Source organism: Erithacus rubecula (assembly GCF_903797595.1).
Source record: "Erithacus rubecula genome assembly, chromosome: 5".
NCBI classification, from domain to species: Eukaryota; Metazoa; Chordata; class Aves; order Passeriformes; family Muscicapidae; genus Erithacus; species Erithacus rubecula.
This window is the reverse complement of record NC_136687.1, coordinates 4,472,203-4,497,282: the sequence shown is the minus strand read 5'-3', so window position 1 is coordinate 4,497,282 and position 25,080 is coordinate 4,472,203. Positions and strand designations below refer to the sequence as shown.

Sequence of the window (25,080 nt, the reverse complement as noted above, 5' to 3'; positions counted from 1 at the left end):
GCCACCTTGCAGCTTGCCTAGTGGGGACAGTTGTCCTGACAGAAGTGACAGATTTATCTCCCAGGGGTAGTGAGTGTTAATTCACAAATTTAAATCACAGACAGAGTAAAGCTATAGGAACTGCAGGAGAAATTGCACTGAGAAGCTTCTGTTAATGTCAGAGGTTTTGTTCTTCATAGCACAATGTTTTCACAGACTCAGCTGGTGTTTGCCAAGTGTGCTGAAGAAATCAAAGCTGCCCATGAGCCTGCAGGGCTGGGGCAGATCCCATTGGAGTGGACAGGGAGTGCTCTGGGCCATGTGGTGGTGCTATTTTCCAGGGCTGGGAGGATCCAGGATGCCTGGTAGGTGTGAGCTCTGGGCTTGCTGATACTGTAACTCAAGGCTTAGTCACAAACAGCAAGAGCTAATGACTGATTCCTTGGAATGCCAGTGCAGACAAAGGGAGGGGATAAAGCCTGCAGGGAAATGTGATGGGTTTTTTTGTTATTGTCTCTTCTTGCCATGAAGTGCCAGTTGTCTCAAAAATGGTTTAGAAACTGATGTAGTATCTGGTGTAGATCTTTGTGCAGCTGCTTATTGCAAGGTGTGAGCACTTACCTGAGTCCTGCTGAGTGTCCACAACATTTTGTGATTTTCTTTTTTTTTTTAGAACTCTTTGGAATTCAAACTGATAATTTTTAATTAGCAGTAGCCCTAATTAAAACTCTAAATAGACTTTTTTTTTTTAGAACTCTAATACTAGAATTTATTGTCCTATGTGCTCTGAATTTGTAAAACAGGTTAAAATATCTAGCCTTCAATTTAAGATTCTGAGCTATTTTCTGTTAAATACAAATGTTCCATATATAGTGATTCATTTGAAACAAAGAAGTAGCTACAAAGGAGTATTTTAAAATGCTAAGAATATGTAGTATTTTAAAGGAAGATTGCCACCAGCTACACTTAGCGTTTTCTGCAGAGTTTAAGATACTTTGTGTTAAACTCAGTGAAGGTAGCTGGTACAGGTTGCATTTGCAAGGATACAGCATGGGACCCACGGGGATTGTTTCATGAATTTGAGCTTACCTGTGTTTCAGTGGAGGCTCATCCAAGAGGTTGACTATCTGTCTGTTCATGTTATGTGGGCTTTTTAAATTACTAATTTGTTTTCTTTTGAATAGGAATATGATGGAGCATTTCCAGAAAATCAATAGGATTCCCACGTAAGTATTTTTAGGTTCTTCAGTCATGGCTGTTCATTTATCCAGTGGGAATATTCCAAGAGCTTTCTGTCTCAAAATGTATTGAAGTGCAGAGTGTGTGGGAGTGAAGTGGTTGGTCTCTGAAGCTCTGGGCCATGGAGAGCAGTACCACTGATGGAGTCAGGAATGCAAGTCAGTCTGAGCAGGACTCCCAAACATCTGGCTTCTGTGTGCTCAGAAATATTCCAGTCTGCTCTTAACCAAGCACAGGTGTTCCAGAGGTGCCTGGATTTCTGAAGACAAGTTTATCAAGTCAAATGCTAAATCTTAGGTGGTTCCCTGTTAGGCTACACCAGCTTGCTTGTCTCAGGATTCTGGAGGGGGGAGTTGTTTGAAGTAGAACACAACTTGTAAGGAGTATTAATGGGTTTTGTTTTGGTGTGTTTTTTTTTTTTTTAATAAAGTTGGAGCTTGCCCCAGTGGCATCCTCCATGAGGATGTGTGGTACCAAAGGCTGCACACCTAGTGGCACTCTGTGCCTGCTCTCCTCTGCTGGGACAGGAGCTCCTAAACTTACCACACAGCCTCTGTACCAGAGGGGGAGGTCCTGGCAGGAGCAGAGATGGTTGGGTTTATCTGAAAACGTCACCTCTACTCTGTCACTAAAACATGGGTGAGTTAATGGGCACCTCTCCTGTGACTCTGAGAACAGTCACCCTTTGCCTTTGCAGTGACAAGGTGATGGACGAGTTCTTGAACTGTGCTAAGCAAACCAATTGCCCAGATGAGGCAATTAAGATGGTAAAGCTGGCAGCATCCCTTGGGCTGTTGTCATCTCAAAGGCTGAAAAGCAGAATTGAGGAGGAATTTCAACTCTCTGAAACACAGAAGTAAGTTGGACTATTTCAGTTACTGCTGAAGGGGTACAGTAGACAGGGTCTTGGAGGGGCAATCTTTGGAAAGGCTTCTCTGACAAAGGAGCAGACAACTGGCTTCAGAAGGATGTGCTGCTGTGTTGACTCCAGGACTGAAATGGCCCCTCAGTTTCTGATTCCATGCTGTATCCATCCCACCTAGGAGGGAAGGGGATTTTCCATGCTGTGCTTGGCCTTATTCACTGCTCAGTCCTGATACTGTCTTTCTTTCCTGGAATCTTTTCCTAGCTGGGTCTGGCTGCCTGTGAAGACTCTGCTGCAGCCCAGTAAAAGCAGGGGGGTGGTACAGGACAGCCCTGCATGTGGCTGCCATCATCTGCTTGTGGTCACCTCTCACTGCACTGCCCAGATGATCCTCAGATGGTGATCAGGGCTTGAAGGACCACAGTTTGGAGCCAGATGTGCTCCAAGGGAATAACCCAAGCCCAGCATCCCTGACTCACCACTTTGAGGGGAGCTGAAGAAATTGGCTTTTCCAAGAGGATGTGCTTCCACCAAATGCTGGGTGCATTTGTCCTTTGAGGACAGTGGGCATTAGACAGCCCATATTTTCCATGTTTGCCTTGTGTTTTGGGATCTCTCTTTTCAAGCAGAAGGCACAGCAGGTGAGTGATGACTGATCTGTTTGACACACACAGGAAGGCACTGGAGAGTATCAAGTGCGATGGTGACAGCAGCGACAGTGACAGCGACAGCAGTGACAGTGACCGTGAGTAGCTGTCCCTCCTGGGAAAACTGGCAGCAACCATTGCCATGTACCAGGAGGCTTTGGGAGCAGTGGAATTACTGAAGGAGTGGCTTCTGAGAGGGGCTGCAGCACTGATGAGCACTCAGAGTGTTCTGACACCGTCCTCATGTGCCAGCTGGAAGCTGTTAAATCTGTGATGTGGAACACAGCGTGGGCTACCCCCGGTCTCCTTCCCAGCACCCCTGCAAGGGCTGGAACCTGATAAACAGCATCACAGGGGAGGAGGCTGCAGGGAGAGGGGTGCTCTGGGTGCTCTGTGCACCCTGGGGGCTGCTCAGGCAGGCTCAAGGCTTCCACAGCTTGAGCAAGACTTCTTGTGGGCCTCCTGTCACTTGACCCTGCACCAGATGTAATTCCTTTTCATCTAACTTTGCTGAACTACTTAAATACTGAGTTTACACTGAATGTGAACACTGAAGTAATGCAATACTCAGCACCTGTGGTGTTTTGGGACAGATATTGGAGTGTAAATGTTATATTGCACTTTGTACATGTGGAAACTGTCTCTAATAAATGGCTGACATTAAAGCTGGCTGTATACTGATAATCCTTGAGCAAAAACTGTGTTTGCCTTTCTGTTAGAAATACCTGGTGTTGCACAACTGTAGCAGAGCAGCTCTGATGAGAAACCTCCCAGGGCAGAATCCAGGCTCTGCTCTGATACCAGTTTTGTACATATCCTGTACTCAAAAATGGGTTAATTTTTTTTTTTAATGCTGTAAAAATTAATAAATCACCTCAGTGAATTCTTGCTGTCTTGCTCCTTGAAAGAGGTAAATTAGAGTTTTAACTCCTTGAGTTATGGAAAAAGACTGAGCTTTGTACTGCCCAGCTGCAGTTGATGTTGAAACAGGAGACTTAAACAGCAGGAACAAGTGGTTGAAAGTCTTGTTTTATTCAGCTGACAAAGTGGCAAATGATTAATGGCAGGTTACAAACATTATTTTGGTTGGATCACAAGCCCACTTGGTAAGATGGGGAAACATTAATTCTTACACAAATTGTAGGGAAGCTTCCTGAAGTTGGTTGTCATGACAACTCAAAACCAATAAAAATACAACAGGTGGTGAAATTAAATACAGTGCAAGGAAACAAGACGATACCCGTGCTCTGATTTACCGCTTCCAGCCCCTGCCAACAGCTCTGTTTGAACCCTCAGGAGATGATGGGGTTGCTCTCTGGCACACAACAGCTGAACTGCTCCAAAGCTCCGATCCCAGCTCACTGCACTTGAGTTGTGCCCACCCCCACGGCACTGGCGTACGCTGTCAAGATATCCACAATCTGTTTGGTTTCCAGGGTCACGCGCGCCTCCGTCAGCCAGTCGTGCGCCACCCTCCTGGGCTCTCCTCGTAACTGGTTGACAAATTTGGCCGCCAGCTCCAGATCTCCGTGCTCGATGCAGTAGGAGGCGTAAGACAGTAACTTAAACGTGTCGAGGTCGTCGGGGCTGAGCTCAGCCGGCGGCTTCAGCTGCTGCGGGTGGAAGAGCAGCATGGACTGCAGGTAGGACAGGAAGTACTGGTACAGGCTGTTCCTGGTCTCGTCGATCATGGCCACTCGCTTTGCCAGTTTTTGGACGGTGTGGAAGCGCGCCCGGAGCGCCTCCTCGCTGAACACGCCGCGCGTCAGCGACTCCTGCGGCAGAGCTGCTGTTAAGGCTTCCGTGAAGGCGTTGTCGGCGCAGCTGGCCCTGATGGCCTTCACCGCGCGGCCCAGGGGCTCCGTGGGACTGTCCCCCGTGCCCGATCTCATGCAGTATTTCAGCGCTTCCACCGACAGCCACAGCTGATGGGCCTTCCTGGCCTCCTCCTCTGCTACTGCGTGACCTGCGAGGGAAGCCAAGGAGGGACTCGCTCTCAGTTTGGCACACGTGGCTTTAAGAACAAGCAGCAACAGCCATCCCTCCCCACCTCTGCTTTCCAGAGCAGCAAATGATCTAAAGCAAGCCTGTCCCACATTTCAGAGCCAGAACAAGACAACTTTTGGAAGAACCACCTCAGCTGGGATTTGCTGGGTGCTCAGCAGTGTGAGCTAAGTTCCAAAGCCTGGGTTTAGACACCCAAGTTTGGGCAAAGGGCCTTTGGGGAACACAGTTTTGGTATTTAAAGAAAGAGGAATTCAGTGCTCACTCTCGACTGCTTGCTCAATTCCCTTCAGCCTGGCGTAGGCAGTGTTTATGTCCAAGGTGAAGTTGTCAAGCTGTTCCTGAGAAAGGCGTCTGAACTGCATCTCCTGTTCACTGAGCTTCTCTGATAGGTTCTGAAACAGGCAATACAAGTAACAAAAACAGCTGGTTAACAGTACTTATCTTTAAGACACATTTCTATAAATCTGTTATCCTTGTTAGGGCCAATGCATATAGTAAATACAATATACCAGTAAGAAACCTTATTAACAGAAATCTGACACATATAGCAAAAGCTTTTCAGAGCAGTCTGAATAAAACCTACACAGTGAGGCACTTTGTATCAACTCCAGGTAAGCTTGCTTCCCTTCCCAGCCTGCATTTCCATCCTCTGGAACTTGTTTCAGGACTCTTGTCATTTGAAACCTGTGCTGTGCAAGGGTTTAAATATCCCTTTAATTCCCCTGGGGACTCCTGTCCCTTACCTGCTCAAATTCCACCTTCAGATCCTGCTCCTGGATCTTCAGGACGTCTCTGAGGTGCTCGGTGTGGGCAGCAGCCTGGCGCCGCAGCTGGGTCCGCATCTCGGTCTCCATCACCTCCCGCACCTCTTCCACCTGGACACAGGAGGGGTTAATGCACCACTGCTGCACAGCTGCTTGTCACACATCACATCAGTGACTACTGAGGGTACATGTCAGAGCAGGAGCACTGACAGACCTGGCTTTTATCTTAAAGACCTGCTGAGATCCAGTTTTACAGCTGAGCCTTTTCCTAAAGATGTTAAGGAAGAGATTATTCCTGGTTCACCATGTGAGTAACTGCGGTTACTCGGTAGGCACTTACTGTATTTTTTATTTTGACAGCTGCACTAACATGTCAAATCAAACATTCAAACACTTTTGGAGGCTGCTTTATAAATGAGTTTCCAAACCAAAGAGACTACGTTTTCCCTGCATAGCCCAATAATGGCCACACAAGGTCAGACCCAACACTGAAATTCTTCTCATTGAGGGTTGTGAGGCACTGGCACAGACTGCCCAGAGAAGCAATGGCTGCCCCAACCCCTTCCCAAGATCATGCTGGGTGGGGCTTGGCACAGCCTGGTCTAGTGGAAGGTGTCCCTGCCCATGGCAGGAGGTTGGAACAACGTGATCTTGAAGATCCCTCCTAACCCAAATCATTCTAGGATTTACTTTGAACCAGTAATCCTATCTCCAACAGGAGGCAAGTAACTTCACCAAGTCCTTCTCTGTATGATTTTACCATTCTAACTTTCCAGCAGTTTCCTTGGTCAGTATCTCCTTTTCATATTTAGCCTGGGGGTCATCCATGTGAAGTCTCCCACTATCCAGAACATCTCAGTTGTTCCTCTGGACATCTCCATTAACTATTCTACCATCTTTTTGAGCCCAAGATTTAACCAGGTGCTTTAGGCCACTTTACCTTCTTCTCCTGTTCTTGTTCAATCTCGTTTTTGTGACGCTCCAGTGCTTTGGCCACAGCTGCCTCAAACACTTTGTTATCTTCGAGTTTCTGTTTCTGCAGGGCAGACTCGATGTGCTGCTGCTCGCGGACGCGCTGCTCCGCCAGCTCCTTGTTCAGCTGGTCGATGCGCCGGTGCGCGTGCGCGATCAGCGAGTTCAGGTCATCCGTGGACAGCTGCCCAGCTGAAGGGAGCACAGGCTGTGAGGAGGGACTGGAAACCACAGGGAACTGCTGCAGAGCCCCCCTGCCTCCCACTCAAGCACTCTGGGGCTCCAAGGGGTTACTGACAGTGAGCTTGTTCTACTGAGCACTTCAAGCTCTTGACCTGTGCTAATGCCCATCACTTTCTGAACTGTATCTTCATTCCAGGAAAGAAATTATCTTGGTTTCTTCTGAACTATTTTACTATACTATTACTTTCACAGCCATGTCACACTCATAGACTGTCAACAGCTCTGTCATGGTTTTTAAACCACCATATATTTTTCCCTCTGCCAGCATGCAGAGCAGCAGGGAATGTCACTGTGAGGGACAGACAGAATTACATTTTCTCTTCAACAGTCCTCCAGATCAACTGCTCCTAATCAGATTCCTTACCCCAGACTGTACCTTTCAGGTTTTGCTACTCAGAGGGCAGTACAATTCACAACCACATTGTACCTGGGAGAGGACCCAAGCTAGCCCTTCAGCACTTGGTGACCTGAGAAGGGCTTTATAAAATGCTGCAGCTCATTTTGCAATGGCTGCCAGCTAAACCATCTGTATGGAAAGCTGGGACTAGTTGGAAAGCATTCCTGCAGGGTCTAAAGCAAGCAAGATTTTACAGTCCAGTCACCTTGGTGTTGAGTGCTGGACAAAAGACTGGTACAGGAGGACTTGGAGCAGTGGTGCTCACTGTCCATTGGGAAAGCTGACCAGCAGCACCCAGCTCAGCTGTTGGATTAACAGTGTTACAAAAAGATCAGTTTGTGCTTTAATCCAAATGTGCAAAATGACTGGAAAGAATCCCAAGGCATACCTGAATCTGAAATGTTCTAGGAATGCCACATTTCATCCTTTGTTGATAACTGTAACTTAAAGGCATGCCCCACACAAAGAAGGACAAAGAGAAGAGGTAACTTTCAAGGGACCCGAACAAGTGACAGTAACTCACCTAAGTCAGTTATCTCTGCAACAGAAAGAAGTTGGGAAAGTTAGTGCACATTCACTACAGCAAGGCAGTCATGCAAAAGTAAAATAGAAAACTAAGAGCTGATCTACAGTGACTTAAACATGAGACCAAGTCCTTAGGAATTCAGGAAGAACAGAATGTGGAGGACAAAAGTCTCTGTATTACAAGCAAGATGCAGCCCAAGACAACCCAACCACTAAAATCACCTTTGGAAACCCACAGATGAACACTTAACTTCAGCCAAAGCAAGGAACACAAGTTTGAAGTAGGAAAGTGCAACAGGACACTGGAAATTTTGAGATTTCCAGGTTCTTACAAAGAGAAGCAGTTGTCAAGAAACAAATTCCCCAGTGGCAGTGAGAGTCAGGGACCCCAACAAGTCTGTCCCATGTGCTTCAGCAGGGACACCAGTAAGGAATGGGGCACCTGGGAGCTACCAGGAGCTTCCCTTTCTTCCCACAGAAGGGCACTGATCACAAAACCCAAGATTTTGTGCTGTAAAAGGAAAGGAAGCTCCATCCCCAGGGAGCCTAAATAAGTTTTTTTTTTCAGAACTAGTAACACCCTAAAAGCAAACTGCACAAACAATTGGTTAATTTCAGATGTTTTCACCACATATACTGAGTGTGGGGTTGTCTGTTTTTAAAATGAGAACCATTCCAAAGGTTTGGTATATTCATTTAGCCAGGAAAATTATTTTGTGGACTAAGGTCCACATTCCTAAAGCATAAAATAGCATTAAGAAAATTTGTTGTAATTTTGCATTATATACTTCAAGAAAAATATTAAGGCAATACAGACACCACATTTTTTTTCAAATGGCAGTTATTACTTATATTAAAAAAATCTGTAACTTGGAAATAAAGCTTTATCAGCTGCCTCTGAACACATCAGCTAGAAAAGTCTAAGAGATCACTTAGTACATTTATGTTAAACTGTGTTACTGTGTCAGTTTAGTTCAGAAATAAAATGTACTGGGGCAGGCAGGGTATGAACAATGAAACCTCTCTGTTTCAGTGATGATGTAGAAAAATTCACAAAGTTCTTTGTCACCCTATAACAATGGTGTTTTATAATACCTCTAATCACAGAGTCAACCAAGTATTTGATTAGTGATTAACAAGAGATTTGACTGAAATCTGGAATGACCTGGCTCCTTTCCTGAAGTACCAGGGAGAGGAGAGATGTTCATACAACCAATATGGTATTTATCACACAAGAGCTACGTTTTGTGATACCTCCCATACAGTACAGATAGAACTAATTCTCTTCGTAATACCTGCTTTAGATTATTCAATTTAGTTGTGAAATAATTTTCACTCCAGACCAACCAAATACTGTGAAAATTTGAAAACTGGGATGCTGTACATGCACTACAAACCACAGAGCACAAGGTGACACCACAGTGGAGACTTACTCATCCCCTTCCAGCCAGGCTTCACGTCGGGGGTGATGCTGTCGAGCTCCCGCTGGAACTCCTCTCTGGCTTTAGCCACCAGCTCATGGTACTGAGCCACAATCTTGGCTTCAGATTGTGCTGCCTGAACCTGGAACAAACAAGGATGAGATTAGTTTGTTTTTTTAGTTTGTTTTTCAAGGCAAGGATTGAAATTGAAGGCACATATAATTTAAAGCCAAGCCCTGGGATGCTGGCACATATCAATCCCCAGCCCAAACAGGCAAACTCACTGAGAGCACAAAAACCCACCCTGTGATATTAAATCTCTCTTGCACAATAATTTTTTGCTGGAACTATCACTAATCCATTTTGCCTCACATGCCCACTTTAACTACACAGCCAGTCTGCAGCCTGGACAAGACCAAAAATATCTTGAATTCAGTTTATATCTTAAAACATCTCATTTTCTCTGCTCCCAGCCATCATACAGGCCTAGTAAGAGATGCCTGTGATTGCTGCCATCCTCAGTGAGTTCTCATGTTCCCACTAGCAGGCTATATTCATTCCAAACATGCCTGATGAATTACCAGCTGTCCTGCAAAGGGAAACAAACTTCAGCTTTACATTTCTTTCCCAGTCTTCTGAACTGCAAAGTGATTTACCACCAAGTCACTAGCACACGTTGAACTCCTCCCTAACTTTGTGGTAAATTACCTTGGAATCAAGTGGAAAGAATTAGAAGTTGCCAACAGAAAGGACTGGCACCATTAAGCCATGTGGAGACTCTTTCAAGACAGAGTTCAAGTTCTCATGAAGATCTTGCCATGTCTGATTACTGGCAATATAACCAGCTCAAAGACTGAGTACAACAGGATGGATTTACAATTCACAATGCACTGCAAGTGGTCACAACACTGAGTCTGTCTGAGCTCAAAAGTGTTTGGACAACACTCTCAGCACAGGGTGGGATTCTTGGGGTGTTCTGTGCAGGACTCAATGATCTGATATGTCTCTTCCAACTCAGCATATTCTGTGATTCTGTGAAGTATCTCACCCCCTGCAGAGGATTTGGGAATGGGTGGTCTGCACAAGCTGCCAAGGAATCCCTACTCTAGAGGCAATGATAAACAGTCTGAGGAAGCTTTACCTTTTTCACCACATTGTCCAAGTCCACAATCATATGATGAAGATTTTCTTCTGCAGCGACAATGTGAGGTTTGGCTCCTGCCAGCTGAGACTTCTTGGCCCTCTCGATGACACCCTTCATGTTCTCCAACTCCTCTCTGAAAAGAGAAGCAGCTGCTAAGTGTAACACATCCAGGGCTCATCACCCCAATGAAAATTTACTTTATGCTGTTGCTATTCACAGGAAGAACTACTGGGTAACTCTACTGGTGCTTCCTATCTACCAACTCTAAAATGCTTTGACTAAGGATTATTTTCTTCCCCACAGCCTGAAACCTAAAGATATCAGTGTGGCTATTCCATGTAAAATGAGAATTATTTATACTGCAATTAGTACTCAGGATTTAGCTGGAGGGAAGATGGAAGTTCACTGAATAGTTAGTATTAGTAAAACTAGGTTAGAATTAGACAGCAGACATTTCCAGCAAGGAAACATTTTTAATATAGATGGCTTACGCTTGCAGAAGTGTTTTGGACATGGTGACTGGTGGAGATTAATGAGCATGGGAGAGAATTTATAGAGCTCTGTAAAGACAGATTATGGGTTTTTTGTAATTAAGGAAGAAATGTTTTCCTCTAGCACAACTGGAAATCAAGGAAAAAGTGAAAAAATTTTCCTTTTCCAAATCCATTTAAACTAATGGAGGTTTCCAATGACCTCATTAGAATAAGGAACAAGCTTTAAAATAAGTAAATTAAGAAAATAAATAAAAGCAAAGATATCCAGGAGAGCAATAGAGAATGAAAGCTGGTGCATGTGGGATTTGCATTAGCTTTAACAATGAAACCTCAATTACACCTCCCACTAATTTTAGTCAGCACAGCAACATAAAAGATAAGGAAGTTTATAATGTGATAGCAACCATGCAGCTTCAGGGATGATGTTACCCTCTTGGCCTTAGAAGCACCAAAGGGTTTCCAAATTTATTTTTAACCTCATTACAAGGGCATCTTGGAGATACTGTTTGTAATTTTATTTCTGCTCCTTCAGTGCTCACAGACCATACTCAGGGAACATCAGCACAGGTCATACAGACCCCTGGATGGAAGCAGTGCTGTTCAGAATTCAAGTTTTTCTTAGGCTCAGTAAAAACCTAATTGCTTAAAAGCAATTCTGTGGACACAGGAAGTGCCAAAGGATGCTGCAAGGTTTAATTTTTTTCATCACAGCTAAAAGAAGCTGGTGATGTAACTGACTCAATACACAGAGTTCAGTCATGGAGTCATCCTCAAAGAGTTTGGGCTGGAAGAGACTTTAAAGATCGTATTATTCCACCCCCTGCCATGGACAGGAACACATTCCAGAGGAACAGGTCACTCAGAGCCCCATCCAACCTGGCCAGGAACACTTACAGGGATGGGGCAGCCACAACTTCTCTGAGCAAACTCACCACCCATACAGTGAAGAATTTCTTCCTAATATCCAATCTAAATCTGCCCTCTGTCAGTTGAAGCCATTCCCCTTGTTCTGCCCCTGTAACAAGTCCCTTCCCAGCTCTCTTGTAGCCCCTTTTGGTGCTGGGGCACTTGAAGGTCTCCCCAGAGCCTTCTCTTCTCCAGGCTGAAATCCTTACAATAGGTTTATTATTAACAAAATTATTCAACAATAATACTAAATAATACTAAATACTAATAATACTAAAAGGATTGTGGATTTACTTTTTACTTCATATTTCTTTAACTTACCAGCACTTTATGTTAGTACTAAGGAGATAAACATGTTCTTAAAAAGAACAGGACTGTTTCAGACTCTCTGATACAGGGAGGACTTTGTGCAAAGGCACCCAAGGTTTGCACATGTCAAATTAAAATGCTCATGCTAATGAGTATTAAACCGTTTTTTGATTTGGCACAAACAGATCATTCAATACGAACACATTTTGACTCCATATTTCCTAGAAACTCATCTGGTGTTTGCCAGCAGTAAGTTATTACTCCAAGACTTAAATCAAGCAACTCACTTGGCTTTCAGAAGGGTGTCAGTAGCTTCATCCACTGCCCTCCTGCGGTCCTTCAGCGCCTCCTCCAGCGTGCGCCACTGGGAGGGTTTTTTCCCCCCAGCATCCTGGCAAGCACAGATTCCTCATTAGGGTCATTGCAATCACTGAACAAGAGTTTTAGCATGGATGGGAGCCTGCAGAGATTCACATGTTGCTGAACATTTCCCTCAAACTGAGCACCATTCTTGTATTTTTCAACAGCACAGCTTGAAACATTACAAGTGATGTTTCTCTTCCAACATTTTGTTTTGGTTTTGTTTAATTCTTAATGTTTGTTTTTTTTCCTGAGCCACAGGGAAGGGCTTCCATGAGGATCACTGCATGGTCCAAAATCTATTGTGGGGAAATCTCCTCATGCATTAAATCATGTTAGTACTTTAAAATTGCTTTTAAGCTTAATACTGAAAGTAGCATAATACTTTAAAGTTGGGTGATTTTAAATTAGGCTTAGTAATTAAGCTTAAAAGCAATCTCTTAAGGCAGTTCTTTTACTAACAACTAGATTAAGTCTTGAGTGTTTGGTTGGTTGCCCACGTCCCTGCTAATTGATTAACAACTGAATTTTATCTCTGCTCCAGAACTGAATGGGCAATGGCAGATCCACACAAATTCCAGCATGAGCACACCACAAATGTTATCATTTATACATCCCTTTCCTATTTCCTGACAAGAAACAAACAATCCAGCAAGAGGATGTTGGCAAAGGGGAAAAGTTCAATGGAATTACTGGGGTGGACAGCATGATCTTAACTAGGTAAAAAAAGGTCTTGGCAATTAAAATAAAATTAACTAAAATACTGTGTGAAAACTGTTAAAGTCTTAACTTGAATTTTCTTGCAAAAAGAACACAGGAGTTGGGAAAAAAAACACAACAAAATTCAAAATTCTGTATTATTTTACTATACCACATTTCACAAGTGGAAAGATAAGTTAAAACTATGATAAATGTACGGCATTACAAGAGAAGATTTCAAGTTTATTTTTAATTGAGATTAAAGTTTTGCTGAACACAATGAAAAAGAAAAACTTGTCCCCATTTGTCCAATTTACCTCAGAATCCATGGCTTCCTTCAGTATTTGGGAATGGGCATTCACTGCTTGCACAGCTGACTCCTGAGCAGTGATAGCCTGAAGGGTTACACGAGCAGTTGTGTTTAATGCTCCTTCTAGAGCTGCTGCAAGGGCTGGATAAAAATGAAGTCAATTAAACAATAAAGAAAAGAACTTTATAATTAGTAAAATAACATGCTACAGCTTCTACATCTCTTATATTATTTTCTATGACCTAAGAGGGCTGGTCAGTTTGGGAACTGAAGATCACCAAATACTCTCCTCATTTAGAGCAGGGGTAGGAGGTGCAAGTCTGCACCTAGAGCAAAACAACACTCAGTGGAAGACATCTCCCATGGGACTGCATTGAGGTACAGGTATATTCCATGTTCACTTGTTCTAATGGCTCTGGAAACAAATTTTCATCTCTTCCTTGAACCCTGAAGTCTATTCCAACCAATTTTTCCATTATTCTCCAATTCTCAGTTACTTCTGAATGGGTAGAAGAAGCTTCACCATCATTCCCTCTGCCAACTCAACACAGGGACAACAGCCAAGAGGTGTGTAAGGAGCCAATGCAATCCACACTTCTGTCCCATGCAACACACACAGGAACAGTGAGAGTGTAGACTCACCTGATACCTTCTGTTGCTCCTCTTTTTCTTGCTGGGCAAGCCGGGCTGCAACTTCTTCTGGTGGCCGTTCTTTTACAGCATGGGAACCTTCCTGTTGTTTACCTGTTCAGAAAGAAAAAAAAAAAGAGTCAAACTGCTAAAGTGGAGAGTCCAAATTAGTGTACAGAGGTTACTTGTAGGGAATTAACTTTATCAAAAGTGATTTTTATAGGTGGTATCACTTAGTAGATCTGACTTCTGCTCAAAGCCATACTGGAACTACCTAAAGAATCTTTATATCCATAATTTCAACAAGAGCATAGACATCTCATATGCATTTGCAGACTTTCCACTGTCCAGTTACAGAATTACAGAAGACTCGGAAGTCAAAGGCAAAGCAAGAAGTGAGAAACACAGAGTCAAGTTTAAATTTCAAGTGAATCTCCATTCTTGCTTTTTTTCAGCTCTCCTGGCTTGCTTACAGAGTCCAACCAAAACAAGGAAGGATGAGTGACAAGGCTATGGTGGACCACAATTATACTCTATTCCCATGCCTACAGCCACTTTAAATGCCTTTAAGAGTGACAATTGTCATAATTAATGCTCTCGAGATCAACAGCAAGTTGCATGTAAACTGAGGAGAGAGTCCAAAGCTCTCAGCCTCAAGCTGTAATAAAACTCATCAGGTCATCTCTGAAAAATGCTGATGTCACCCTGCAGCATATACTTACCCCAGCATGCTTTCTATGAAATGTGTTCATAATTAAAATAATTAATATAATCTAAACTCATCTAGAACAGACTATCATCTTGAGGGTAGTGTCTTGTTGAGTTTAACAATAAACACAGTTTCTTCACTTGTCCCTGGGCAGAGATGCCCTTCTGAACAGCAATCAAAGCTACCAAGAGCAGAGGCAAATTGGAAACTGAAGTTCAGTTCAGCCCAAAGGCAGACTTTGCTCTTGTGCTCACACCTATACCTGTCCCAGGCATCAGTCATAGCTCTCACTGTGTTAAAAATCAATTAACAGAAGATGGACATTTTCTGCACAAGGCACAGAAATTCACACCTTTCAACACTGACAAATACCAACACAGAAGCAAGGATGCATGCAGGTGGAACTAGAGCATTTGGGCTTTCTTCATTGCATTCACATGATTTTTTTCACCTTCTTCAGTCTGTATCCCCGGAGCTGGCACCGACATGGCTACCCCTGTTGCAGAGATGATCTGTGCTGCAGCCTTGCCTGCTGTCAAACAGTTGCAGAACACACCAGTTAGTACAGCTGGGAGACAGGCTCCATCTCCAGAGAAGGACAGAGCATCTTCAGCCAGAGGCCTGCTCAGCTGGTGAGGAGGAGCTTAAACCAAAGCTGCTGGGAGAGGAGACCCAGGAAAAGGGAACCTCACTTCATGGAGACATGATGGGATGGCTCCTGCAACTGGAATGGGAGGACGAAGGCTCTTTAGGAAGGCTTGGCAGGGGAGACAAGGAGTGCAATCACTCTCTTTGTCAATGGCCAGCTGGAGTGCATGGAGCTCTGCCTGGGGATGGATGAGGAGCCAACCAAGAGTTTATGGGTGAGGATTAAAGGGAGGGCAGGAATAGGTGACATTACACTGGGGGTCTGCTACAGGCTGCCTGAGCAGGATGACTGAGTAGATGAGGCACTCCACTGAGGGAGCAGCATTGATGAATAAGGGAAGAGCAAGTGACATCATCTCCCTGGATTCCTGAAAGCATTTACCACTGTCCTGCATGACATCCTTATCTCTGAACTGGAGAGACATGGAACTGATGGGTGAACCACTCCACAGACAAGGCACTGGCTGGATGGCTGCACTCAAAGAGTTGTGGACAATGGCTCCATGTCCAAGTGGACATCAGGGATCAATGTGCTCCTCAAGGTCACTGTTGGGCCAAGGACTGTTTAACATCTTTGTTAGTGACCTGGGCAGTGGGACTGATGCACCCTCAACAGGTCCACTGATGATATCCAGCTGAGCTGTACAGTCAAATGCTGGAGGGATGTTCATCCACAGGGATCTGGACAGGCTCAAGAGGTGGGACAAAAAGACCAAGTGCAACATCCTGCACCTGGGTCAGGGCAAGCCCAAGCACAAACACAGGGTGGAATAGAATGGATCAAGAACAGCTCCCAGTAGAAGGAATTTGGGGTCCTGGTGGATGAGAGGCTCAACATGACCATGTCACATGCACAAGCACTCCAGAAACCACCTGTGTCCTGGCTGGATCCCCAGCAGTGCAGGCAGGTCAAGGGAGGCGATTCTGCCCCTCTGCTCTGCTCTGGTGAGGCCTCACCTGCAGAGCTGCATCCACCTCTGGGTCCCCAACATAAGGACATGGAATGGTTGGAGCAAGTCCAGAGGAGGACACGAATATGCTCAGAGGGCTGCAGAATCTTTGCTGTGGAGACAGGCTGGGAGAATGGGGTGTGTTCAGCCTGGAGAGGAGAAGATTCCAGGGAAATCTCTAATACATTCCACTACCAACAAAGGGTTACATGAGAGCTGGAGATGGTCTTCTGACAAGGGCATGGAGTGACAGGACAAGGGAGAAGGGCTTCACACTGATAGAGGGCAGGGTTAGATTAGATGTTAGGAAGAAAATCTTTATTGTGAGGATGGTGAGGCCCTGGACCAGGATGCCTAAAGAAGTTGTGGCTGCCCCATCTCTGGAAGTGCTCAAGGCTGGGCCAGATGGGCCTTTGGGTCTAGAGGAAGGTGTCCTTGCCCTTGGCAGGGGGGTTGAAATGAGATGATTTTTAAGCTCCCATGCTAAGTGCTATAATGTAAAAACAGGGATGTAAGACTGAATTTTTTCCTCTGTAGAAAAATATTAATTGGATATGGATGTTATTATTTCCAGAAGAAGATGATTTCCTGGATAAACAGCAACAAGATATTAGTTACACATACACAGCCATAGCCATAAACGTAAAAAGACATCACAAGTGCTCCTCTCTAAACCAGTTCCATTTGATCTGGCTTTACTGCAGCCCAGTAATTATCCACAATTAAATGTCTTGTGCTTGCAAGAGCCTCAGTCCAGCACCTGAAGTTCTCTTCCTGCTGAGTCTCACATCTAAACCATGCAGGTTATTTATCTTAGATTTCAAGTATCCTCTAAATTAAATACATTTCTTTAAAAAAAAATTCGGAAAAAGAAAAGCTAAGCCATTTTAGGCAAATGTTATGACTTGAAAAGAGAAAAACACTAATTCTAAGAAATTACAATATTTACCTTCAACCATTCAGAAGACAAATTTTAATCTACTCTAACATCTATGATACAAAAGATCATTAGGTGATTTGCTTCCTTATATATAACATTCTATACATTTACCTCCTTTTTCCTCTGTAGGAGCAGCAGCTTCTGGTTTGACTATCTGGGATTTGGGAACAGGCTGTTTAGACTCTTTCATTACTTCTGCTACAGATGAGATCTTCAGTGGACCTTGATGTGTCTTGAAAAGTCAGAAATAAGAAATATCATCAGTTTTTCAAACAACTTGGATTTCCCCAATTCCAGTAAAATGGAAAAGAACTTCTCCACATCCAGGTATCTGTACCATAAATCTGAGCTTTAAAGTGCAAATGAAAACAGTCATCTAATGTCTTGACCTGATTCTTAATTCAGAAGGAATTTTTACAATTTTCACCTCTCCAAAAATGCAGGTAGAATTGTGGTGGTTTTCACTATGAAAATTTTGTTTCATGCCCCAAATATTCCAAACTTCTGGGTGTGTTGAATGCAAAAATCCTAAATTTGGCTTCACTGATTTCCTTTTGAAAGCCTTGAGATGCTGGTGGTTGGGGTAAATAAACTCAAACACAAAGTACTGTGATATTTTATGACACTAATCCTTTAATATCCATTGTGGAAAGCCACAAGGTAAAAATAAAACCATCCAAATTAGAGCCATGACTGGGGAGGTGATAACTCTGCTGATCAATCTGGTTTGCAAAATTCCCTAGTGCCTGGGAGGCACCAAGAGCCTGGATGAACACACAAAATGTAACTAAAATGAGAAGAGAGAAAATTTTGTTGACTGATATTTTCTCACTCGTTAAGAACAGCTTTCTTAAAATTCAATTAAAAGTATTCTGAGTTTCCTGAAGGCCAAATGGCTTCTGAAAGCTCAAAAAAACCATGGCCAGAGCAGATTTTCAGTATTCTTGATTACTGGGAAGTGTTTCCTTTCACATGCAGGAGCAGAGAAACTTCCAGGTTTCAATTTCCAGTGTTGTGCCAAAGGCAGTATCAGATTTTCCTTTCTCCAGGGTAGTGCCACTAAGATTTCGAGGTATGATGTTTATGCCTGGCTTTACTCACTCAAGAACGTTCTCAGTTCTCTTTAAAATTAAAGTTCATTTAGACTAAGTTTTGTAATTCCGTTACACCACTAACTACACTAAGCCCCTAGTAAAGCAGTTAAATTCTAGCCTGTCATCTGCCTCCCTCTATCCCCTTTTTATTTCTGAATATAAGCAGAGCAGCTATTCAGTTAGGATTCTAGTAGATTATTTCATGGTAAATAAAAATAAGTTCTGCAAGCTACATACCACATGAGATGGAAATGGGAAATGTACAAGCATCACTTTTGCAGCACCAAGTAGGAGCTGAGTTTGTAATTCTTAAACCTTAATTTAAGGAATCTTAATTCTTAAACTTTTTTAATACGTAGCAAAAAGCAAAATTAATCACAATTTGAAACCTAACTGTAGACACTCTCTTTAAAAACCAGAGAAGTGAATGTGTGGGTAGATGGGAAATACTTACTGGTTTCTTTGGCATTGGTGTGCTACAAGGTGCAGGGCCAAGTACCATCTCAAAGAGCTTGTCAGAGTAGGGAATGGCCTTCTCCACGCTGTCCCGGAACTGTCTGTCATAGCTGGCATACAGGACGGTTCCACCTATCCCTCCACCCACAAACAGGAGACCAGCACCAATGACTTTGCCCACAGAAACGCTGAGGAGGAAAGGTGAAAGGATGTAAATCACATTATATGGCCAACATCAAGCAGTTTGTGAGTCTTCAGCCTACAGCTGGGGACACCGCTCTGTTAGCAAACCCAGAACCTGCTATAAATGACATCCACCCAGTACAACACTGGCTAGTGACTAACCCAAAGATGGGCAGCCCACAACCTCCATGCTAAATACTGATTATCTTTTCTTCATTACCATTTTCTTTGTCTAAATCTGACTGAACACACCCCACGAGAACAGGAGTTACTGCACACAGAACTGCCCTGGCAGCAGCCTGCCCTGTGTGCCACCAAGGAGCAGATTGCCTCTGTCCCCTCTTGGCAGGGCAGCTCAGCCCAGCCCGTTACGTACCCGGAGTCCCCGGAGCGGGTGGCGTAGCCGCGCTGCAGCCGCGACGGACGGAGCGAGGCTCTCACACACCGACTGTGCTGTGGGGAGAGGCAGGGTCAGCACTGAGCACACTGAGACTTCCCCAGCACCAGCACCGGGATGATGTGCTCTGTGGAGTCCAGCGTGTACCCCTGGCCTCCTTGGGGGTCTCAAAGACCTCTGAGTGAGACCCTGGTGTCACAGGTGCTGAATTCTAACCCCTGGGGGAAGTTGTCAGCACAAAGAGAATGGAAACAAGTCACCAAAATTAGTAAAGTATAAATTAGACTTTTAGAATGTAGATAGTTTTTTTTTAAATGTTTATGATAAGGGACACGTGGCCGAGATAGAGAATTTGGGGGGTGGACACCTTTTCCTCCTTCTTCTCCATGTCATCCATGTTGGGTGACACGTTGGCACTCTTGGATTGGATGGGGTCAGGGCTGGACCATTTAATAAAATTGTATTGTATTGGGAAAATTTTGTAAACATGTAATACGTAGTACAAACTATATAGGATAAGCCCTGCCTTCACCAGGCAGATTCCACTATGGATGCCAGGCTGAGCAGACCCTGCTGGCCAGGCAAAAAGTCCCTGAGATATGAAACAATAAACAATCCTTGGAAAAAGAAAAAACCGTCTCCAGCAATCTCTCTTCAGCTGCTTCAGAGAAAACCAGGGTTTGAACCACTTCATGTCCCTCTGGGGTGATCTCAGGGCAGAGGAGAAACCCCAGACTGGAGAATGCTCCACTGCCACCAGCCCAGAGTGTCTCTGTGACCAGCACTGGAACAGCGACCTTGGACTCTTCTCTAAACACATGGACAGCTTTCCCACATGCAGCTTCCAGGTTAAGGGCTTTTTAAGTCATTCAGTTCTTTGAAAAATGAATTGAAAATCTGAAAAATGAGAAGGAACAAACCCCTCCCCCAGCTTCTTTCTGCATTAATTTTGCTGATTTATGTGCTGGGCAGTACAGCTGGGTTAGTTTCATATGCACTTCAACAGCTCAGTGTGAGCAGGGCAGAACACAACAGCTGTTTAAATCTTTAGAACTATTTTTAATTTTTAACATATACAAGCAATTCTCCTTGAGTTTCCAAACCAAGACCTCTTCTTTACAAGAATTAGTAACATGTACACTTTCCAGACAGACATCAGATTATAATATAAATTAAATTAGTATAGGAAGAGTGATATTTTATTACATTCTACTTAACAAAATCCCCATTATCAAGATTTTTATCTCCTCTGAAGGACTGGTTAAGCTACTCTAAGCCTGTAGAAGAAAACACACTGTTGGCCTCAGAGGTTTTTTCCCCACATGGGAATTACTAACAGGGAAATACAGGACTCATGAGAATCCAAAGTATAAAGCACAAAAAGAACTCTTCCCACAGTTGAGGTATTTTACCCAACAGGAAAATTTTCTCTTTAAAAAAGAAAAAACTGGGAGATGCTCCACCACAACATAATCCCAGGAGACAAGTATTTCCTTTTGCACATGGCAATAATATGCACAACTCTCGTGGTTTAGGTCCTATCCCTGTCCAACAGCCCAGACAGGAAAAGGCAGGAACACTGCATTCCCATTCTTTCCACAAAGGCAGCCAAAACATTTTTCATTAGTAGCAGGAACACATGTATAGCAAGAAGAAGAGTGTTCTTCTTGCCCCTGAGACCTTCAGAAGCCCTCACTGTGCTCTGTGGTCGGTTTTCTGGACAGTGATGTATAGAAAGTGCAACAAAATAATAAATATATTCTGTAATGTTTTTGATTTTCTGACTTGAGTGCCCCAGGAGCACTTCCTGAGGCTTCACTGGTCCTTTCAAGGAGAATTTCCTGAATAAATGCCTTACAAATCATTTTGTTATCAACTTTTGAAGGTGCTCCCGAGTCTCAGCATGTCCCTGTTACACCATGAAGCACAGGAGCAACAAAATAACCCAGCATTGCATATGCAGCTCAATCCAATAAAACAAGGAAGGGAAAAGCTCTGATTTTCTGTTCATCAGTTCAGACTGAATTTGCAGTCCCTTCCTACACTTTGGGATTATGCTCTTTGCCTGGTGCTCCCCTGGAAATAAGCCATCACTCCTGAGCTCCTGGCCAGGCTTTCTGGAGGTTATCCCACCCTGTACCACTGTCACTCCCACATCCTTGCTCAGGCTGCACTTGCCCTCTGGGCCAGCTCAGCCCTGTCCCTGTTGGCCAAACCCCTACTGACAGCTGGTGATGGCAAACAACACTGGACCCTGTGGCTCTACACCTTCAGCAAACAGCAGCTCCTGCCCTCGGGATCAGGCTGTGCTCAGGGAGCACCAAGGCACACAACACCTGCTTCTCAGCTCAGCTTTCATGCTTTATGCACCAGGAGTTTTTTGGAGGGATTACTGATTTTAGTCCAGATGCCCTTAGGACCAGATGATCTTTTTGAGATGATCTCTTCCAAGCTGGACTGTTCTAGAATTAGCCAAATCCTCATTTCTATTCATTTTTCATCAAGATGAGAGGAATGAAAACACAGGCCTTCCATCTCTGGCTTTGGGACTCTCACACAGGCAGCAGTGGGAGCAGTAAGTAATTAAATCCAAAACAAACCCTCACCAATTCCATCTTTCAAGACACTGCAATAAATTTCCACAGCTGGCCAGTGGAAGAGCAAATGAAAATCTGTAGGTACCCATGTTTTACAAACAGAAGCCCAGGTTCAATTTTTCCTCCCTCACATCCAGATAAACTCACACCTCCAAAAATCACTGATTTTTCAAAAATAAATTCTTAAAGAAGCATTGCTCTCTTTTGGCCACCATAACAATATTGCTTGCATTTGCTGTACCACCATAATTTGGAAACTTGCAGGTAGTTTATCATCTCCCCTTTGCATAATTTCCAGGAGTTTGTAAATATTTAAACCCCTGTAATTTATTTTAATAAAGCCTCAAAGAATTTGGGAGAAATGCATCACACATGCTTTGCTGTGCCCTGCAAAAGGCAGAAATAAATCACTTTCTGTCCTGCAGAAGACAGAAAATTCTTTGGATGAGGCAGCACGGACACAGCAAGGATGCCCACAGCAAGGGCACTGCAGGGCAGCTGTTTCTGTTTCTTCTTCCTCCTTCTTCAGCAATTCTACATGATACTTGTTTCACTCAACTTCTTAAATGCTTATTATTTACATTCATTACCTATTAATTAATCACCACAAGAATCCCTTTGCAGGGCATATCCCACCTTCAATCTGGTTAATATTGTGAGCCCCAGTGATTTAAGGACATTTAAGGACATCCATGTGAGCTCACTCTGGCACAGTGCTCAGGGCAAGAACAGCACAGCAGAACATCATTAAACAAATTAAATTTGCCTTGCAGGTTTATACTTTATGTCTAACCTCAAATAACCATGGCCAGGACACAGAATCCTCTGCTGATTCAACCTCCCTTAGGCCCCAGCACCCTGATCCAGAATTTCTGTAACATGGGATTCATGCACTTTAACAGAAAGAGCAAACCAGAAACTCAGAGGTTTTTCTTCATTAAGACAGAGATCAGGTACAACAAGGCCATCTGACCACAGAACTCTGAGATCCCATCATTCAAGACTTCTGCCAAATATCACCCACTTTTACTAAAAGCCCTGTTTCTTTTCACAGAAACCTTAAAAAATACTTCAAGTAAGAGAAAATTCTCTCTGCAGCACTGCAGATGCAGCAGAAAACATTTCTGAGTGATGAAGATCCCCTCCTCTTAAAGCCACTTCAGTTTACTTGTTACAAGTTTAGTGATGCTCCACACAGAGAGCTCAAATAAAGTTTTTCCCAGTTTCCACCTCGAGCTCTCTGGTAAAGATAACAAACTTCAGAGAGTGTTTGCTCTCCGTGTTTACCCAGTTCTTAGGGATAAATTCTCCCTTGTGAGGGTGGTAGGTATGAGTGTCTGCCCACAGAAACTGTGGATCTCCCAACCCTGGAAGTGTCCAAGTCCAGGCTGGACAGGGCTTGGAGCCTGGGATAGAGGAAAGTGTCCCTGCCCAGGCAGGGAGCTTGGAATGAGAAAATCTTAAGGTTCTTTCCAATCCAAACCACTCTGTGACTCTTCCACCAAATATTTATAGCCTGATGACCAACTTCCAGCTGCAAAGCACCACCCTGGCTGTTCTGGAGCTGTACAGTCATTCCAGACACATTCTGCTAAAGGCTGAGCATATGCAAATAGTTTCATGTGATAAATATCTGCCAAAGCCTGGTTTCTGTCTTCTCAACTTCCAGAGGAAACTTTCCACAGCCAGGCAAACACAGAGCCGTTCTTCAGTGGGCATCAGGTGACCCAAGGAGTCTCCAGCCCTGCAGAGCAGCAGAGGAAATGCAGCTGCTGCAGTGGGAAAGGCTGGAGCTTTAGGGGAATAACATACAGCTTCTCCTTCGCTAAACTGCGTGAACAGAGGGTAATGAACACTGGGATGGAATGCGGGATATAAAAGTGATCTAATCAGGCTATTTTTTACAGTAGGCTGAAATACAATTTGGGGCCTTAGTAATGGAGTCACCCTCACCTATAAATCCCTGTGGCTTCCTAAAGTTGGCCTACTGCTTTAAAAACGCTCCACAGCACACCGTCATCCTTATCTCTGCTGATAAGGAGAGGTAAAAGGTCCAGGACACGAGTCCCACGGGCACTTCTGCCCTCAACACCGCGTGTCATGTCCTCTTCGTGTCCCTCTGTGCGGACAGCAGGATCCCCTCACAGCGAGCGCTGACATCGCTCGTGTCCCCACGCGCCACTCCGGGCCGCGCCGGTCCCGGCCCTCCGGCCCCCGGCCTCAGGAGGGGCTGCGCGGGAGGCCGCGCCCGGGAAGGCAAGGTCACGTCCTTCCCCGCCGGGGAGCGCGCCCGCCACCCATCCCCGCGCCATCCGCGGGGGCCGGCGGGCCGTGCGGGGCCGCACCGAGCACCCGCCCACCCCCAGGCCACGGCCGCGGCTCCCGGCGCTGTCAGGGGGTCTGGGCCGGGCGCGGCGGAGCGGAGCTACGGGCCCGGCGTGGCCATGGCGGGCGAGACTACAACCCCCAGCAAGCAACGCGGCGCCCCGCCACCCCGCTAAGGACTACGAGTCCCAGCGTGCCTTGCGGCCGTGCCTCATTCCGTCCCGCGCTGCCCTGCCGCGGTGCACGCTGGGACTGGTAGTACACTCCACAAACCAGCGCCCGCCCCCCGCCTCCGTTGGCGGTCGCGGCCGCCCGTCACAGGCTGCGCAGCCAATCGCGGCCCGCGCGTGCGGAGTCATTCAGCGCGCGCCGAGTCGCGGTCACAGGGACACCCCCCTCCCCACAGGCCCGGTCTGGCCGCACCGGTCGCAGGGCTGGTCACAGCGGGAGTGGGTCGCGGGGCTCCCCCGGGTAACTCTCACCTGCTTGGCCGCGGCGAGCCCCGCTCGGCGGCACGCCCGCAGCATGGCTCGGAGCGGCAGCCGGCGCGGCCCGCGGGAAGGCGCCTTGCGCGGGTCCTGCCGGCGCCGCCTCCGCCCCCCGTCAGCGGGCACTGCGCCTGCGCGGGCCCTTTCGCCCCGCCAGGGGGCGGCCGCGCGTGACGGGTCTCGCGTGGCCAATGGGAGGGCGGGCCCGGGCCGCGCGCCGCCGGCCGGGCGGGGTGGTGCCGGCGCGCGGGGGCGCGTGCGCGGAGCGGGGCGCGCGCACTGCCGGGACCCTCCGGGCCCGGGCGGGCGGGACGGAATAGAATAAAACAAAACAAAAATAAAAATCACGGAATGCGTCCGGTTGGAAGGGATCACAGTTGGC

The 25,080-nt window shown here is 45.4% G+C and overlaps 3 protein-coding genes across 7 annotated transcripts in view; 1 reads left to right on the top strand and 2 right to left on the bottom strand.

Annotated features, from left to right (window-relative positions):
• PTCD3 (pentatricopeptide repeat domain 3) overlaps nucleotides 1-3,922 on the top strand; it is a 17,516-nt gene extending 13,594 nt beyond the window's left edge. The window contains exons 21-24 of one of the 2 annotated variants that reach the window (XM_079306045.1): nucleotides 196-344; nucleotides 1,164-1,205; nucleotides 1,916-2,074; nucleotides 2,758-3,922. In XM_079306045.1, the coding sequence (XP_079162171.1) occupies nucleotides 196-344; nucleotides 1,164-1,205; nucleotides 1,916-2,074; nucleotides 2,758-2,836 (429 nt within the window). In that variant the 3' untranslated portion in view covers nucleotides 2,837-3,922. Of the gene's footprint in view, nucleotides 1-195; nucleotides 345-1,163; nucleotides 1,206-1,915; nucleotides 2,079-2,757 lie in introns of both variants that reach the window. The other variant, XM_079306046.1, reaches the window with a different exon arrangement.
• Nucleotides 1-25,080, bottom strand: part of REEP1 (receptor accessory protein 1) — a 109,836-nt gene that overhangs the window by 14,720 nt on the left and 70,036 nt on the right. The gene's annotated exons all lie outside the window — the stretch shown is intronic.
• IMMT (inner membrane mitochondrial protein) lies at nucleotides 3,744-25,080 on the bottom strand. Of its 4 annotated transcripts, XM_079306044.1 has the most exons (15): nucleotides 24,693-25,080; nucleotides 19,268-19,344; nucleotides 18,707-18,896; nucleotides 17,270-17,390; nucleotides 15,072-15,152; nucleotides 13,924-14,025; nucleotides 13,289-13,422; nucleotides 12,200-12,303; nucleotides 10,201-10,336; nucleotides 9,072-9,201; nucleotides 7,637-7,651; nucleotides 6,442-6,665; nucleotides 5,481-5,612; nucleotides 5,000-5,129; nucleotides 3,744-4,696 (listed from the first exon to the last, which is right to left on the bottom strand). In XM_079306044.1, exons 1-15 carry the CDS (start codon nucleotides 24,735-24,737, stop codon nucleotides 4,089-4,091), a joined length of 2,229 nt encoding a protein of 742 aa, XP_079162170.1. In that variant the 5' UTR covers nucleotides 24,738-25,080; the 3' UTR covers nucleotides 3,744-4,088. The 4 variants fall into 4 exon arrangements, with proteins under 4 accessions (XP_079162170.1, XP_079162167.1, XP_079162168.1 ...); XM_079306041.1 differs by lacking the exon at nucleotides 7,637-7,651 and having other exon boundaries at nucleotides 24,693-24,853; XM_079306042.1 differs by lacking the exon at nucleotides 15,072-15,152 and having other exon boundaries at nucleotides 24,693-24,852.

Bases quoted from the DNA above. Each gene is read 5' to 3' on its own strand.
- IMMT (XM_079306044.1), bottom strand. From the start codon at position 24,737: ATGCTGCGGGCGTGCCGCCGAGCGGGGCTCGCCGCGGCCAAGCAG. The intron at 14,026-15,071 runs GTGAAAAAAATC...CTTTCTGAACAG, and splicing joins GGGGATACAGACTGAAGAAG to GTAAACAACAGGAAGGTTCC. The intron at 12,304-13,288 runs GTAAATTGGACA...TGTGCTTGCCAG, and splicing joins AGGAAGCCATGGATTCTGAG to GATGCTGGGGGGAAAAAACC.